The 13209-nt window shown below is 48.1% G+C and overlaps 1 protein-coding gene across 1 annotated transcript; it reads left to right on the forward strand.

Annotated features, from left to right (window-relative positions):
* Positions 1-139: 139 nt before the first annotated feature.
* LOC142185147 (uncharacterized) lies at positions 140-12007 on the forward strand. The gene is made up of 6 exons (XM_075260410.1): positions 140-192; positions 2332-2454; positions 4693-4752; positions 7879-8047; positions 8407-8544; positions 9066-12007. The coding sequence occupies exons 2-6, from the start codon at positions 2344-2346 to the stop codon at positions 9596-9598; spliced, it is 1011 nt and encodes a 336-aa protein (XP_075116511.1). The 5' UTR covers positions 140-192; positions 2332-2343; the 3' UTR covers positions 9599-12007.
* The last annotated feature ends 1202 nt before the right edge of the window (positions 12008-13209 follow it).

A 13209-nucleotide genomic window follows, 5' to 3' on the forward strand; every position in this document is an offset into this window, starting at 1 on the left:
AGTGAAAGGGGCGGGGCTAATGTGCGTATCAATACCGAACTGCGGCTCCCATTGGCGGGATCCGATCTCTGATACCATTGGCTAATCTGCATAGCACGTCAGTGATTGTAACTACAACTCCCAGTGAGCTTTGCGTCTATGGTCACATGACGCGGAAGTAACCAATCAAAGCCAAGCCTGTATCTAAGGAAGGTAAGAACTGTCTTTATTGCTATGTGTTGTCAGTGACAGTCTAAGAGCCCTTCAGCATCAGTGTGACTGCGCTGTGCACGGGCCGAGGTGGACTACAAGTCTCAGCAGGCTCTGTCGCTCAGCATTCAACAGCGCCAGCCAAAAACTTGTTCACCTGCGTGTTGTAGACCTGCGGCGGTGACCCGCGGGTCAGAAGGACATGGAGTTACCGAGCCCTGACTGAGGAGAGCGCAGAACAACGCATTCAATAGCAAAACTGGCTTTACAGCGGCAGCCAATCAGGCACTTGCTTTCATGGCGCCGATTGGATGTTGCGGATGTAAGCTGATCGCTGATTGGCTGCCGCGGCGGAGTGGCCATTTTGTAGTGTCCGCCCCTCACAGTGCTGGCAGGGGTGTCTGCGTGCCCTGCATGGCCCCTGGTCCTGTGTTATAGCCGTGGGGGGAGTATTAACTGGTTAAATGTCACCTAAATATCCCCCTCTAACCCCCCCTCACGTGCTGACCACAGACCTGTATATATAATGCTGCTGACAACCACAACCCTGTGTATCCATGGCCACCGGAGAGGCCTCACACAAAATATGTCCTATGAAAAATAAGTCGTTTTCAGACCAGGACCATTCGGTGACTTTGGCCGCGACTGCGACTCCTTCACTTCTAAAAGCGTCCTAAACGCGTCGACTTTTTGACGACATTTGCCGGTCACTGCCGAGGGTGAAGCCGTCGCGGTCGCCAAATGGCCCCAGTCTAAAAATGCGATGATCTATTTCCTCGTAATGAATATCTGGTCGCGGTGGACACGCGTTGTTGATGTCATCGGCGCCGTCTGCGTCGCACTTAGGCCCAGTTAATATCTGTCTTCAGGTTTCCATTGGGGGAGTCCGCCAGAACGGAAACCTATACGCATTAAAAAGTGGTTACCGGAGAAACCCGCGGACCCCATAGATGATAATGGGGGTCCGTGTGGTTTCCGCACAAAGCCTACAGAGAGAAAAGTGCTGCTTGCACCCGAGGGGAGCGGAGATCCTTTATTCCGTTGCACATACGCTGGGTTCACACCTGCGTTCATGTCTCCGTTCTGTGGTTTCCGTCTTCTGCATGCCAGAAGACAGAAACCATAGACCGGGTCCGGCCGTGCGCGGCGGTGAGCGTTTTAGGCTCTCCGCCGCAAAACCATCTTTTTTAAACCGGACGCAGAGTAGTGCATGTCCGACTCTGTGTCCGGATTATAAAACCCGGTTTCGCGACGGAGAGCCTAAAACGCTCACGGCCGGACAGCTTTCTCACCCATTCAAATGAATGGGTGAGAAAGTCTCCTGCAGGCTTCCGTCTCCTGCTCTGTTTTAGGCAGGAAACAGAAACCTCAAGTACAGAGTGCCGGCGCAGATGTGAACGAGCCATATTGAAGCATCTGTAAAAACAGACAAAAATAAGACCTTACCTGTTTTTTTGAAGCGAGTACTATTTGAAACGGGTGTTTCGAATAGCACGCACCCATAGGAATGAATGGAAGCGGCCGGCACGCAGACTTTGCCGGCTGCTTAACCCCCTGTGTGCCAGCTGCGTCCATTCATTCCTATGGGTGCGTGCTATTCGAAACGGGAGTTCCGAATAGTACTCGCTCTTCTCTAAGGACTCCTACAAGGGTTATCCATAGACTTCAGTGGGGCACTGTGCCGTCCTGTGCTCCCTCAGTACCAGTGATCTGCAGGAGTCCCAGGTGTTGGAGTAGAGACCAGACATCCCCTTTAAAACAAGGCCACAAAACATTGGTCGTATGAATAGCTCCCATACAGTGAATTAAAAGGGGTTGTCGAGGATCTTATTATAGTTTATTTCTATAGAGTCATCATAGTCCACAGATATTGTCCGGGTCTGAACATTTTTCATATCAGATTGTTTGGGGTCCAAAGAAAAGGGAAGATTTCTGATGCAAAAGTGGAACGTGCATGGCGTATGGGCATTTGTGCAAAAGATGCGCCACTTTCTCCATTTCACGATCTGCTCGACACTTTTTAGACAAGTGGGTGGAGCTAGGCGGAGCTCAGTACATAGTGTATTCTGCGGTTTGGCCACTTTATGGTCGGTTTCTATGTATACTACCCTGTATGACGTCGTATTCTCCTCCACCCCGCAGTGTTTAGTGGCCATGCTGGATCACGTTGCCTCCTCGGTGAAGAATATGACCATCTCCAAGGAAAAGATATCTGAGAAGATCCTCAATCACGCCCTGGAGATCATCTACCTGCTGACAGGAGAGGTGAGAGCGCCTCTTCGAGGATGTGTCTCTGTATAGCATTACTTAAAGGGATTCTACCATTAAAAAACTTTTTTTTCTAGGTAACACGTCGGAATAGCCTTTAGAAAGGCTATTCGTCTCCTACCTTTGGAAGTGCTCTCTGCCGCGCCGTTCATTCAAAATACCGGTTTGTACCAGTATGCTAATTAGTTCTCTCGCAGCGATGGGGGCGGACCCCAGCGCAGGAGATGCGATGGGGGCGTCCCCATTGCTGCTCGAAAACTGACTCCAGCGCCACCTCTGTCTTCTTCTGCATCCGCCCCTTCCTTCTTCTCGGCTTGTCGTCGGACACCTGCGCAGTACGCTCTGTTCAGCGAACTTTGCCGAACGTACTGCGCATGCGCGAAATTGCGGTTTCGGCACTATGTCCACGGGCATGCGCAGTACGTTCGGAGGAACGTGGGAGGAAGTGACTATTCCCTCTAAGCCTGAAGACTGGTGTAGATGAGAGTAGATGTGGGACACATCAGATTAGGTGCATGCCTATTTTTTGCGCCACTTCCCTCTTTCTATACCCACAAATTTACTATAACTCATGACAAAAAACTGGTGCAAGTTATAGAGGAAATCTGCAGTGGATTCTGTTGCGCGGGAGGGCGTCTGAGTTATTGGGTGGCCGGGATATTTATTAAGATTGCCGTACAAGACGCCGGCCATAATAAATTCATCTCATTGTATTAAAGGGGATTCGGAGGGTTGTGATGATCTGTCCTCAGGATAGGTAGTCGGCATCAGGTTATGGGGGAATCTGACACTCAGTATTCCCTCCAACAACTGCGGCAACGCTTCTGGTACCAAAACTATAAAATCAGTATCAAAAATCCTCAGAAAATCCCTTTCTCCTGCGGACTTTCTGCCCCAATTATACCAATACAGGATTCAGCGTCTCCTTAGGTCTAATTTCCAGAAGCCAGAAACTCATCCACTCTGCAGATAATGTAAAATGCAGCGAAGGGAAGAACAACATGTCTGTCTCTGGGTTGTAGACTACCTGATACTCCAATAGATGGGGCAGCTTGGGCTCCATTTACATCTCGGTTTTTACATAAAATAAATGGAAACAAACAGTTGGTCATTCACATGGACAGAAACTGATCTTTTTTTTTTTTTAACATAGATCTCTATTGGAGATGAGCGAGTACTGTTGGGATCAGCCGATCCGAACAGCACGCTCCATAGAAATGAATGGACGTAGCCGGCACGCGGGGGGTTAAGCGGCCGGCCGCCGTCAAAGCGGAGGTACCAGGTGCTTCCATTCATTTCTATGGAGCGTGCTGTTCGGATCGGCTGATCCCAACAGTACTCGCTCATCTCTAATCTCTATGTAAAGGGATGGCCATCTGTTAAAGGGATCCTATCATTAAAACTCAATTTTTTTGTCCCTAACACGTAGGAATAGTCTTAAGAAAGACTATTCTTCTCCTACCTTTAGATGTCTTCTCAGCACCGCCGTTTGGTATAAAACCCGGTTTTCGTCAGTATGCAAATGAGTTCCCTCACAGCACTGGGGGCGGTCCTCAGCGCTCAAACAGCACTGGGGGCATCTCCAATACTGCGAGAGAACTCTCCAGCGCCGCCTCCATCTTCTTCAGGAACGGCCTCTCTTCTTCTGGCGCTGGCTTCAAACATCTAGACCTCGGGCAGCTGACTGCACGTGCCTGTCGACCACAAGAAAATGGCCGCTTACAATACTGTGTAAGCAGCCATTTTCTTGTGGCTGGCAGGCATGCGCAGTAGGCTTTGCCTAAGGCCTAGACGTTTGAAGCCAGCGCCAGAAGAAGAGAGGCCGTTCCTGAAGAAGATGGAGGCGGCACTGGAGAGTTCTCTCGCAGCATTGGGAACGCCCCCAGTGCTGTGAGGGAACTCATTTGCATACCAACGAAAACCCGGATTTATACCAAACGGCGACGTGGAGAAGATATCTAAAGGTAGGAGAAGAATAGACTTTCTTAAGGCTATTCCTACGTGTTAGGGACAAAGAATTGAGTTTTAACGATAGGATCCCTTTAAACAGTTAAACAGATCCAAAAATCCTGATCTGGATGTAGCCTTAGTCGCCGCTATGTCTTAGTGGAGCAGATCTAAAAGGCAGCGACACTAATAGGTTAGCGCGACCTACAGAATATATCATACATGACACTTTCAGTATATCCCAGCACAATCCTACAGGTATACAGAATCCTCTGCTCTGTCTTGTAGAAATATGTCCTTGTGAAGAAGAAGTCGCCTCACTGCTGCATTCACCCGCAGGCCGGGACGGTAAGCATCCATTATATTGTATTTCACCCATCCACAGATCCATTGCAATATTATTATTATCATGGTAGTGGACGGACAGATGTAGGCCAGAGCTGACAGATCTCATTGTAGTGGATGGACAGATGTAGACCAGACCTGACAGATCTCATTGTAGTAGATGGACAGACGTAGACCAGATCTGACAGATCTCATTGTAGTGGACGGACAGATGTACGCCAGACCTGACAGATCTCATTGTAGTAGATGGACAGATATAAGCCAGACCTGACAGATCTCATTGTAGTGGATGGACAGATGTAGGCCAGACCTGACAGATCTCATTGTAGTGGACGGACAGATGTAGGCCAGACCTGACAGATCTCATTGTAGTGGATGGACAGACGTAGACCAGACCTGACAGATCTCATGGTAGTGGATGGACAGATGTAGGCCAGACCTGACAGATCTCATTGTAGTGGATGGGACAGATGTAGGCCAGACCTGACAGATCTCATTGTAGTGGACGGACAGATGTAGGCCAGACCTGACAGATCTCATTGTAGTAGATGGACAGATGTAGGCCAGACCTGACAGATCTCATGGTAGTGGATGGGACAGACGTAGACCAGACCTGACAGATCTCATTGTAGTGGATGGACAGATGTAGGCCAGGCCTGACAGATCTCATTGTAGTGGATGGACAGACGTAGACCAGACCTGACAGATCTCATTGTAGTGGACGGACAGATGTAGGCCAGATCTGACAGATCTCATTGTAGTGGACGGACAGATGTAGGCCAGATCTGACAGATCTCATTGTAGTGGATGGACAGATGTAGGCCAGGCCTGACAGATCTCATTGTAGTGGACGGACAGATGTAGGCCAGACCTGACAGATCTCATTGTAGTGGATGGACAGATGTAGGCCAGGCCTGACAGATCTCATTGTAGTGGATGGACAGACGTAGACCAGACCTGACAGATCTCATTGTAGTGGACGGACAGACGTAGACCAGACCTGACAGATCTCATTGTAGTGGACGGACAGATGTAGGCCAGATCTGACAGATCTCATTGTAGTGGATGGACAGATGTAGGCCAGGCCTGACAGATCTCATTGTAGTGGACGGACAGATGTAGGCCAGATCTGACAGATCTCATTGTAGTGGATGGACAGACGTAGACCAGATCTGACAGATCTCATTGTAGTGGATGGACAGACGTAGACCAGATCTGACAGATCTCATTGTAGTAGATGGACAGACGTAGACCAGATCTGACAGATCTCATTGTAGTGGATGGACAGACGTAGACCAGACCTGACAGATCTCATTGTAGTGGATGGACAGATGTAGGCCAGACCTGACAGATCTCATTGTAGTGTATGGGACAGATGTAGGTCAGATCTGACAGATCTCATTGTAGTAGATGGACAGATGTAGGCCAGACCTGACAGATCTCATTGTAGTGGATGGGACAGATGTAGACCAGACCTGACAGATCTCATTGTAGTGGACGGACAGATGTAGGTCAGACCTGACAGATCTCATTGTAGTGGATGGGACAGATGTAGACCAGACCTGACAGATCTCATTGTAGTGGACGGACAGATGTAGGCCAGACCTGACAGATCTCATTGTAGTAGATGGACAGATGTAGGCCAGACCTGACAGATCTCATTGTAGTAGATGGACAGATGTAGGCCAGATCTGACAGATCTCATTGTAGTAGATGGACAGACGTAGGCCAGACCTGACAGATCTCATTGTAGTGGACGGACAGACGTAGACCAGACCTGACAGATCTCATTGTAGTGGACGGACAGACGTAGACCAGACCTGACAGATCTCATTGTAGTGGACGGACAGATGTAGGCCAGACCTGACAGATCTCATTGTAGTAGATGGACAGATGTAGACCAGACCTGACAGATCTCATTGTAGTGGACGGACAGACGTAGACCAGACCTGACAGATCTCATTGTAGTGGACGGACAGACGTAGACCAGACCTGACAGATCTCATTGTAGTGGACGGACAGATGTAGGCCAGACCTGACAGATCTCATTGTAGTAGATGGACAGACGTAGACCAGATCTGACAGATCTCATTGTAGTAGATGGACAGATGTAGGCCAGACCTGACAGATCTCATTGTAGTGGATGGGACAGATGTAGACCAGACCTGACAGATCTCATTGTAGTGGATGGACAGACGTAGACCAGATCTGACAGATCTCATTGTAGTAGATGGACAGATGTAGGCCAGACCTGACAGATCTCATTGTAGTGGACGGACAGATGTAGACCAGACCTGACAGATCTCATTGTAGTGGACGGACAGATGTAGGCCAGACCTGACAGATCTCATTGTAGTAGATGGACAGATGTAGGCCAGACCTGACAGATCTCATTGTAGTAGATGGACAGATGTAGGCCAGACCTGACAGATCTCATTGTAGTAGACGGACAGATGTAGACCAGACCTGACAGATCTCATTGTAGTAGATGGACAGATGTAGGCCAGATCTGACAGATCTCATTGTAGTAGATGGACAGACGTAGGCCAGACCTGACAGATCTCATTGTAGTGGACGGACAGACGTAGACCAGACCTGACAGATCTCATTGTAGTGGACGGACAGACGTAGACCAGACCTGACAGATCTCATTGTAGTGGACGGACAGATGTAGGCCAGACCTGACAGATCTCATTGTAGTAGATGGACAGATGTAGACCAGACCTGACAGATCTCATTGTAGTGGACGGACAGACGTAGACCAGACCTGACAGATCTCATTGTAGTGGACGGACAGACGTAGACCAGACCTGACAGATCTCATTGTAGTGGACGGACAGATGTAGGCCAGACCTGACAGATCTCATTGTAGTAGATGGACAGACGTAGACCAGATCTGACAGATCTCATTGTAGTAGATGGACAGATGTAGGCCAGACCTGACAGATCTCATTGTAGTGGACGGACAGATGTAGACCAGACCTGACAGATCTCATTGTAGTGGACGGACAGATGTAGGCCAGACCTGACAGATCTCATTGTAGTAGATGGACAGATGTAGGCCAGACCTGACAGATCTCATTGTAGTGGATGGGACTGCGGCCTCGACTAACCATTGTCTTGTTCTAGGTGCCAGTAAAATGTGATGACATTGCCGTGTATTTCTCTATGGAGGAGTGGGACTATGTGAAGGGTCACAAGCAGCAATACCAGACTATTATACCAGAGGCCGAACCTGACAAGATGGACGCCTCAGACCTTACTACAGCAGAGGATGCTCATGAAAGCCACTCCCCAGGTAACCCCAGAAAGTGAAGAGGCGCCTGCTAGAATCGGAGTGTAAGGGCTTATTCACATGATTACAATATTTCGCTGACCAAGATCAGAGCCGAGATTTGGTCATGTGAACCTTATTACAATTGCACATAAACAAACCTCACAATGTGAGAGAAATCTCCTGGGTCTCGTCTGTATCCAGGGATCACATGATAGACCCCGCACAGATCTACCGCCACAGGAGCTTTGTTTCCGTGGCTCTAGGGGTGTCACACGCCTCACCAAGGCTCCTGATGGGCACTCTGAGGCAAAGGTTCCTATTGCTATAAGTCAGGTATCATAGTCTGGTATACTGATCATAGTGCTTGTCATCTTCTCTAGAATTAGCAGATCTGCGTGTGGAAGAAATAGACTACGAGTCCGCCAGTGGGAAGGATGATGAAGACTATGAGGATGAAGACTACAGGGAGAAGCGTAAATGTGAGCCCCTGGGTAGTGGACACCCGGGGACCTCTGCAGGTATATAGTATACAGATACAGTAGTGGACAACCAGGGACCTATGCAGGTATATAGTATACAGATACAGTATTGGACACCTGGGGACCTCTGCAGGTATATAGTATACAGATACAGTAGTGGACACCCGGGACCTCGGCAGGTATATAGTATACAGATACAGTAGTGGACACCCGGGGACCTCTGCAGGTATATAATATACACCCGGGACCTTTGCAGGTATATAATATACAGATACAGTAGTGGACACCCGGGGACCTCTGCAGGTATATAGTATACAGATACAGTAGGGGACACCCAGGGACCTCTGCAGGTATATAATATACACCCGGGGACCTCTGCAGGTATATAGTATACAGATACAGTAGTGGACACCCGGGGACCTCTGCAGGTATATAATATACACCCGGGACCTTTGCAGGTATATAATATACAGATACAGTAGTGGACACCCAGGGATCTCTGGACAATGGATCAAGTCTTTTCTTACCTATTTTATTGACTTTCTTTTTGTTCTCTGCAGCCACTTCGTTTCCCTCCATCATAGATGACACATTCGCTGCGACCCCTTTACTGGATGAAAGCGAAATCAAGGTGGAGATGACAGAAGAGATTAAAGAAGACGGGACGTACGAAAGCCTCGTTGACAAGAAGGCTACAGCGGACAGTGTCACTACCCCCCACTATCGCTGGCACCCCAACATCTGGAGCATCAGCGAGCGGTTCATATGTGGCGGTAATAATAGAAACTATCACCCGTACCCCCCCATAAAACCTGCTGCCGCCGAGGAGAAGCCCACAGACCCGGCCCGCCTGCAGTTCCTCAGCCAGGTCGCCTTAGAGGAGAAGCCGTTCCGATGCATTGCTTGCGGACAAATGTTTAAGCACAAATCCAGCGCCATGAGACATTACAGCGTGGTCCACGGGGTGAAGCCGCATCAGTGCGACGAGTGCGGCAAAAGGTTCTCCACCAAATTCAAGGCCGTCATTCACAAGTGCAACCCCCGCAAAAACACAAGGGATTTCTGGGATGATCAAGGAGGGTTCAATGTTTAGAAATGTCTTGTTCATTGGGATGTGAGACGGTCGACCTGAAGGGCTTATCCTATTGTTATGAGAGGCCATCGTTATCCGATCTGCAGGGCTTTGACAGCTGAGACCACCACAGATCAGCTGTTTTGGGACTGTTCACATACCCCGAGGTGCGTTAACTCTCTGTACAAATTGTAGCATAAGGTTTAGGTAATGCAGCGCTATCCACCAGACTTCAATGGGGCAGTGCTTTATGATCCAATCCTGCCTTCAGACATTGAAATGTGCGGCCCCGGGTATGTAAACCATTCTGGGAGCTCCAGTGTCCCAGAATAGCTGATCTGTGGCGGTCCCAGGTATCAAATTCTTGCAGATATCGTATCGATGGCTTATCGTAGTAATAGGCCATCCACATTAGAAAGCGAATAACCCTATTAAAGGAGCTCTCCGGGTACAGCTGATGCAGTGTGTTAAGCCTAGTGCAGGACGCAGGGATTCTCTTTCCGTTTGGTTGAACTCCTGTGTCATGGGACTGTGCATAGATCTACCATAAGTGTCATCTGGAGTAGTCTTCTTAAAATGCATGAAAAAAAAAAAAGTGTCACCCCTAAGGTAGTCCTTGAGATTGGCTTTTGCCAATATGGCTACCATTACAGCTTAAAAGGGTTTTGCAGCCTCTAATTGCTTTTGCATACTGATTTGGGTGCTGGTGGACAGGGGAGCACGTGCAGCACCTATACGATTCATGTAATAGGAGCAATGCAGCAGCCTTGGCCATCACGTAGCGGTGACCTCCAGGGAATTGCATCAACACTCGTAGAACTTGAATAGAAGCGGTGCTGCACGTGCTCCCTGTCCAGGGGCTCAAATCCAAGTGTAAGACCCCTGACAGATCACATGCTGATCACTTATACTGTGGACACTTGTCCCCTGGCCCGATCTCGGGCTAGGCCCCCCCCAGTGATTGGAGTGATGGTTCCATGTGCCCAGAGCACTGCTGTGCATCCCTGGCCACCTCACCATAGACTTCTATGGGAATGCATTTGCTAGAAGTGCCAGAGAGGAGAACAGCGTTGTCATTGAGCATGTGCATTACAGCTTCATTGAGGACAGGGACCTCCAAGCAGGCAGACCCCACTTCTCCCGTGTCCTTGGCACTTATGCAGTGGTATATAGAACGCCTCTGTTTCTATACAGATCTTGATATCCTGAACTGCAGACTTGCCGATATATGCGAAAAGTAGGAGATACTCTGTAGATTTAGCGATGTAGGTCTACAAAAAAAAAAAAGCAGAGATCCCTTGGCGCTGGAATGGTAGCCATATTGTTTGGCACTCAGCTATCCCAGGTATAAATATGATCAATCAATTATTTAATTCTATTAATGCAGCTGGACACATATAATGGCTTATATATAATATATGATTTATTATTTTATGAGCGTTGGTCTCTATATATATATATATATATATATATATATATATATATATATATATATATATATATATTAAAGACGGCTCTGCCAGGAGGGGGGTGAGGACAAATAAACTGCCCTACGTGTGGTCGCCTCTTGTCGCCCTTTCTCCACATTTGCGCTTTGCTTTGGATGACTAAAGATGACTAAGACTAAACTGAATCAAGAAACCAAAGCCGGTGTTAATGTAATAAGGGGTTAACGGCCGGCGGTGCGCCTGGAGCGGCAGTGTATATGTGCGACTACTGATGGGGATAGCGGAGTACAAAGCTCAGTCAGTTCCATAGTAGTAATACAGACACACTACTCCTATAAGGGCCCCTATCCTCCTGATGGGTGGGGCTCCAGGGGTGACACGTATCAATGGTAAATCCCTTTAAGGATAGACAGTGATATTCTGAGCTCTGTAGTGCTGATGTTTCTGTTTCTGGGAAAGTTGGGTGATAGTTCATATGACCACAACCTCAACCTTTTCAGATTGTTTAGTCTGATTCCTATTACTATCACTTCTCTGGTTAATGAGGATCCTGGGAAAGTTGAGTGCCAACCCTGTAATGGCAGTCCTTAAAGGGTTACTACACTAAAATGATGCAGGTAGTAAGGATATGGGGGTTGCTGGGGGTCCGAACTTTGAGACCCAAACCAGTCCTCAGAAGGTCAGGGGCACAGCACTGGTTTAATAGGGTTATGCCACAAGGTGAGAATGGCAATCTCTTCCCACCACCACCACTAGGGGGCGCTCACTGCATCACTTACTACTGAGCGGATCTAGTAGTACCCCTACAATCTGATCACAGTATATGGGGGGTCTCCGGGTTATACGAGAGGATGATGACAGGGTGTGGATCGTATTTATTACGTTATTAGGTTTCTACGTTTGTCTCCATTATGTGAAATCTTCCTCGTTTGGACTTTTATTTTTCTTGCAAGTTGTACGTTGCGCCCTGCGTTATGAGGACAGAAGAAGTTTTGGTCATTTGCCTTTATGTTTTGCATATTGTATAAAAATCTGTGCAGTGAAAATGACTCCAAAATCTTTTTGTAAGAGTTTTTGTATCCAAAGGCCCAATAAAACCTGCAAACGTCTCCCAATGTGTAGGTTACGTTACGGGCAGTGGTCATCACCTCGAGGAGAGTAGAAGAGCAAAAGCAATGATCAAAATTTTTGCAAACAAAGCCATTATTACCCAAAAGTAACCTCTGCTGCTGGTCTCGGATCTACAAACTTAAAGGGGTATTCTGGGCTCAAAGTATAGAAGACCTATGCCAAAGATAGACCATCAATATTAGAGCTGCAAGGATCATACACAGAGAATGTAGCAGGAAGCAAACAGCGCTGTTCTCTGTATAGTGGTCAGACCAGATACTGCATCTGAATGCAAACTAGTCAGTGCAGATAATCAAGTGGGGGTTATGGGTTTAAGACCCCAACAAATCTAATAGTAGGGACCTAGTTTAAATTTAGTCCAGAAAACCCTTTAAGGCCGGGGCCCACGGGCTGGAAAACTTGTGGCGTTTTTCAGTACTTGCAAAGTTTATGGGATTCATGCGAAACTCATTCCCACTTTGCGGAACAAAAATCGCAGCATGTCCATTATATCTACGGAAATGTCGGCGGCTTTCCCATAGATATAATGGTAACTAGAGATGAGCGAGTACTGTTCGGATCAGCCGATCCAAACAGCACGCACACATTGAAATGAATGGACGTAGCCGACACGCGGGGGGTTAAGCGGCCGGCCGGCGTCAAAGCGGAAGTACCAGTTGCATCCATTCATTTCAATGCGTGCGTGCTGTTCGGATCGGCTGATCCCAACAGTACTCGCTCATCTCTAATGGTAACAAAGTCCGCGGAGGAAAACTCAGAACTTTCTGTTCAAAGGGCTGTGGGAAGAACCGCAATGCCTTCACATCGCAGTTGTCCCCGCAGTGCTTTAGTGCAGCGGTTCCAGCCCGTGGGGCCTTAGCCTAAAGCCCCACATAGTGAGCCGCAGCCAAAAGGCGCCTTGGAAAAGCATTTTTTTTTTTTTTCTGCAGCGCTTTTTGCAGAAAGTCTGAATTTTCCTCTGTAGATTTTCTGCTTGCGTTATACCTATACAGAATCCACCACCATAAGTCATCAGTATGTGATCTGTGGAGGTCGGATACCTGGACCCTGCAC

Source organism: Leptodactylus fuscus, chromosome 11 (assembly GCF_031893055.1).
Source record: "Leptodactylus fuscus isolate aLepFus1 chromosome 11, aLepFus1.hap2, whole genome shotgun sequence".
NCBI classification, from domain to species: domain Eukaryota; kingdom Metazoa; phylum Chordata; class Amphibia; order Anura; family Leptodactylidae; genus Leptodactylus; species Leptodactylus fuscus.

Coding starts and splice junctions, on each gene's coding strand:
- LOC142185147 (XM_075260410.1), top strand. CDS start 2,344: ATGCTGGATCACGTTGCCTCCTCGGTGAAGAATATGACCATCTCCAAG. Junction 2,455..4,692: donor TCTACCTGCTGACAGGAGAG/GTGAGAGCGCCT, acceptor TCTGTCTTGTAG/AAATATGTCCTTGTGAAGAA. Junction 8,545..9,065: donor ACACCCGGGGACCTCTGCAG/GTATATAGTATA, acceptor TGTTCTCTGCAG/CCACTTCGTTTCCCTCCATC.